Below are 1,356 nucleotides of genomic sequence, written 5' to 3' on the forward strand. Positions count from 1 at the left end.
GTCACAGCAACCTCCAACTCCAGGGCTTAGGTGATCCTCTTGCCTCAGCCTCCCAAATAGCTGGAACTATAGGCGCCCGCCACAATGCCTGGCTATTTTGTTGTTGTTGTTCTTGCAGTTTGGCTGGGGCAGGGTTTGAACCCCCCCACCCTCAGTATATGGGGCCAGCGCCCTACTCACACAGCCACAGGCGCCGACCCGAGCATGCTATATTCTTAAAGCAGTGCGCTGAGAATAAAATTCTCCTCAAGTGTTCTGATCAGCACACAAAGCACAATACCTTGATCTACCATTGATTTGGGAAGTGAGTTTTCACATTATACAACTGGAATGCCTAAGTCTCTTTGAGAGCTGCTGCTAAATTATGTTTCTTCCACACTGTACTTGGACCCAAATAGAATTTATCTACTCTTGTTAAATTTAATTATTCAGTCCTGTCATCCCAGTTTGTCAAGTCTACTTGGAATCATTATTAGCTAGTTCATAGGGTTTCATATCTCCACATTTGTTCAAGCCTCTTATTTCCTAATGCAAGTAAGTGATAGAATCAGGGTTGAAGATACAGCACGGAGAGGTACTACTTTCCATTTTAATTCAATCCACCAAAATGTACTGTCAACTCACACTTAAGGGCTTTCTTCCCAAGGGGAATGTAAGCCTGCCTGGCATCTTGAACTGTAGAAACACCGTGGCTGCGGCAAACAATTTACGCCAAGGTCGGGACTGCACTTTCGTAGTATTGGCACTAGGTGGGTTCAAATCCCAGATCCACTATCTCTCGGCGACCTCGAGGTCTTTGGATCATGGGAGGATTAAGTGTGGTGATCATTATTTACAATTTACTCAGCGTAGTATCATACCTCGCCCCTACACTGTTGGGAAGCCAAGGAACCCATCTCGCTCTTGGTACCACAGCGCCCCCACGGGAGATTCAGGTCCAGGGCACCCCACCCCCAGCCGTCCCGCACCTGCAAACACTTGTACAGCACAAAAGCCACGACGGCCGCGGTGTACAGAGCCCCCAAAGGCAGCGCCCCAGCCCGGGCCCGCTCGCGCTGGTCCTTGGGCGGCGGCCGCCTCCGGGGTTCTGTAGCCTCAGAGTGGACCTGGGCTGGGTCCCCTGTAGAAGGAAGGCAGAGGTCAGCTGATCTGGGACCTGTGGGCACTCCTAGCCTCCCTCCAGCAGCCCTCGCTGGTACCTGGGTGTGCGCGGATGTCGGGGCTGGCGCGGGCTCCGAGGACCCCGGGCAGCGTAGACACGAGTAGCAGCCCCAACAAGCCTGAGAGCGAGACTGCGCCAGCCATTGCCTGCCCACAGTCTGAGGGCCCCTGCTAAGCCAAGGCACTCCGGCGTTA

General features: G+C 53.0%; 1 protein-coding gene across 5 annotated transcripts in view; it reads right to left on the bottom strand.

Moving 5' to 3' along the window:
• Positions 1-1,356, bottom strand: part of CCDC107 (coiled-coil domain containing 107) — a 3,448-nt gene extending 2,092 nt beyond the window's left edge. For all 5 annotated transcript variants that reach the window (XM_012811676.2, XM_023519368.1, XM_012811677.2 and 2 more), the window contains exons 1-2: positions 1,200-1,356; positions 969-1,120 (exon numbers count right to left, since the gene is read on the bottom strand). In XM_012811676.2, the coding sequence (XP_012667130.1) occupies positions 969-1,120; positions 1,200-1,305 (258 nt within the window). In that variant the 5' untranslated portion in view covers positions 1,306-1,356. The remainder of the gene's footprint in view (positions 1-968; positions 1,121-1,199) is intronic.

Source organism: Otolemur garnettii, unplaced genomic scaffold (assembly GCF_000181295.1).
Source record: "Otolemur garnettii isolate 467f Iridium unplaced genomic scaffold, OtoGar3 scaffold00172, whole genome shotgun sequence".
NCBI classification, from domain to species: Eukaryota; Metazoa; Chordata; class Mammalia; order Primates; family Galagidae; genus Otolemur; species Otolemur garnettii.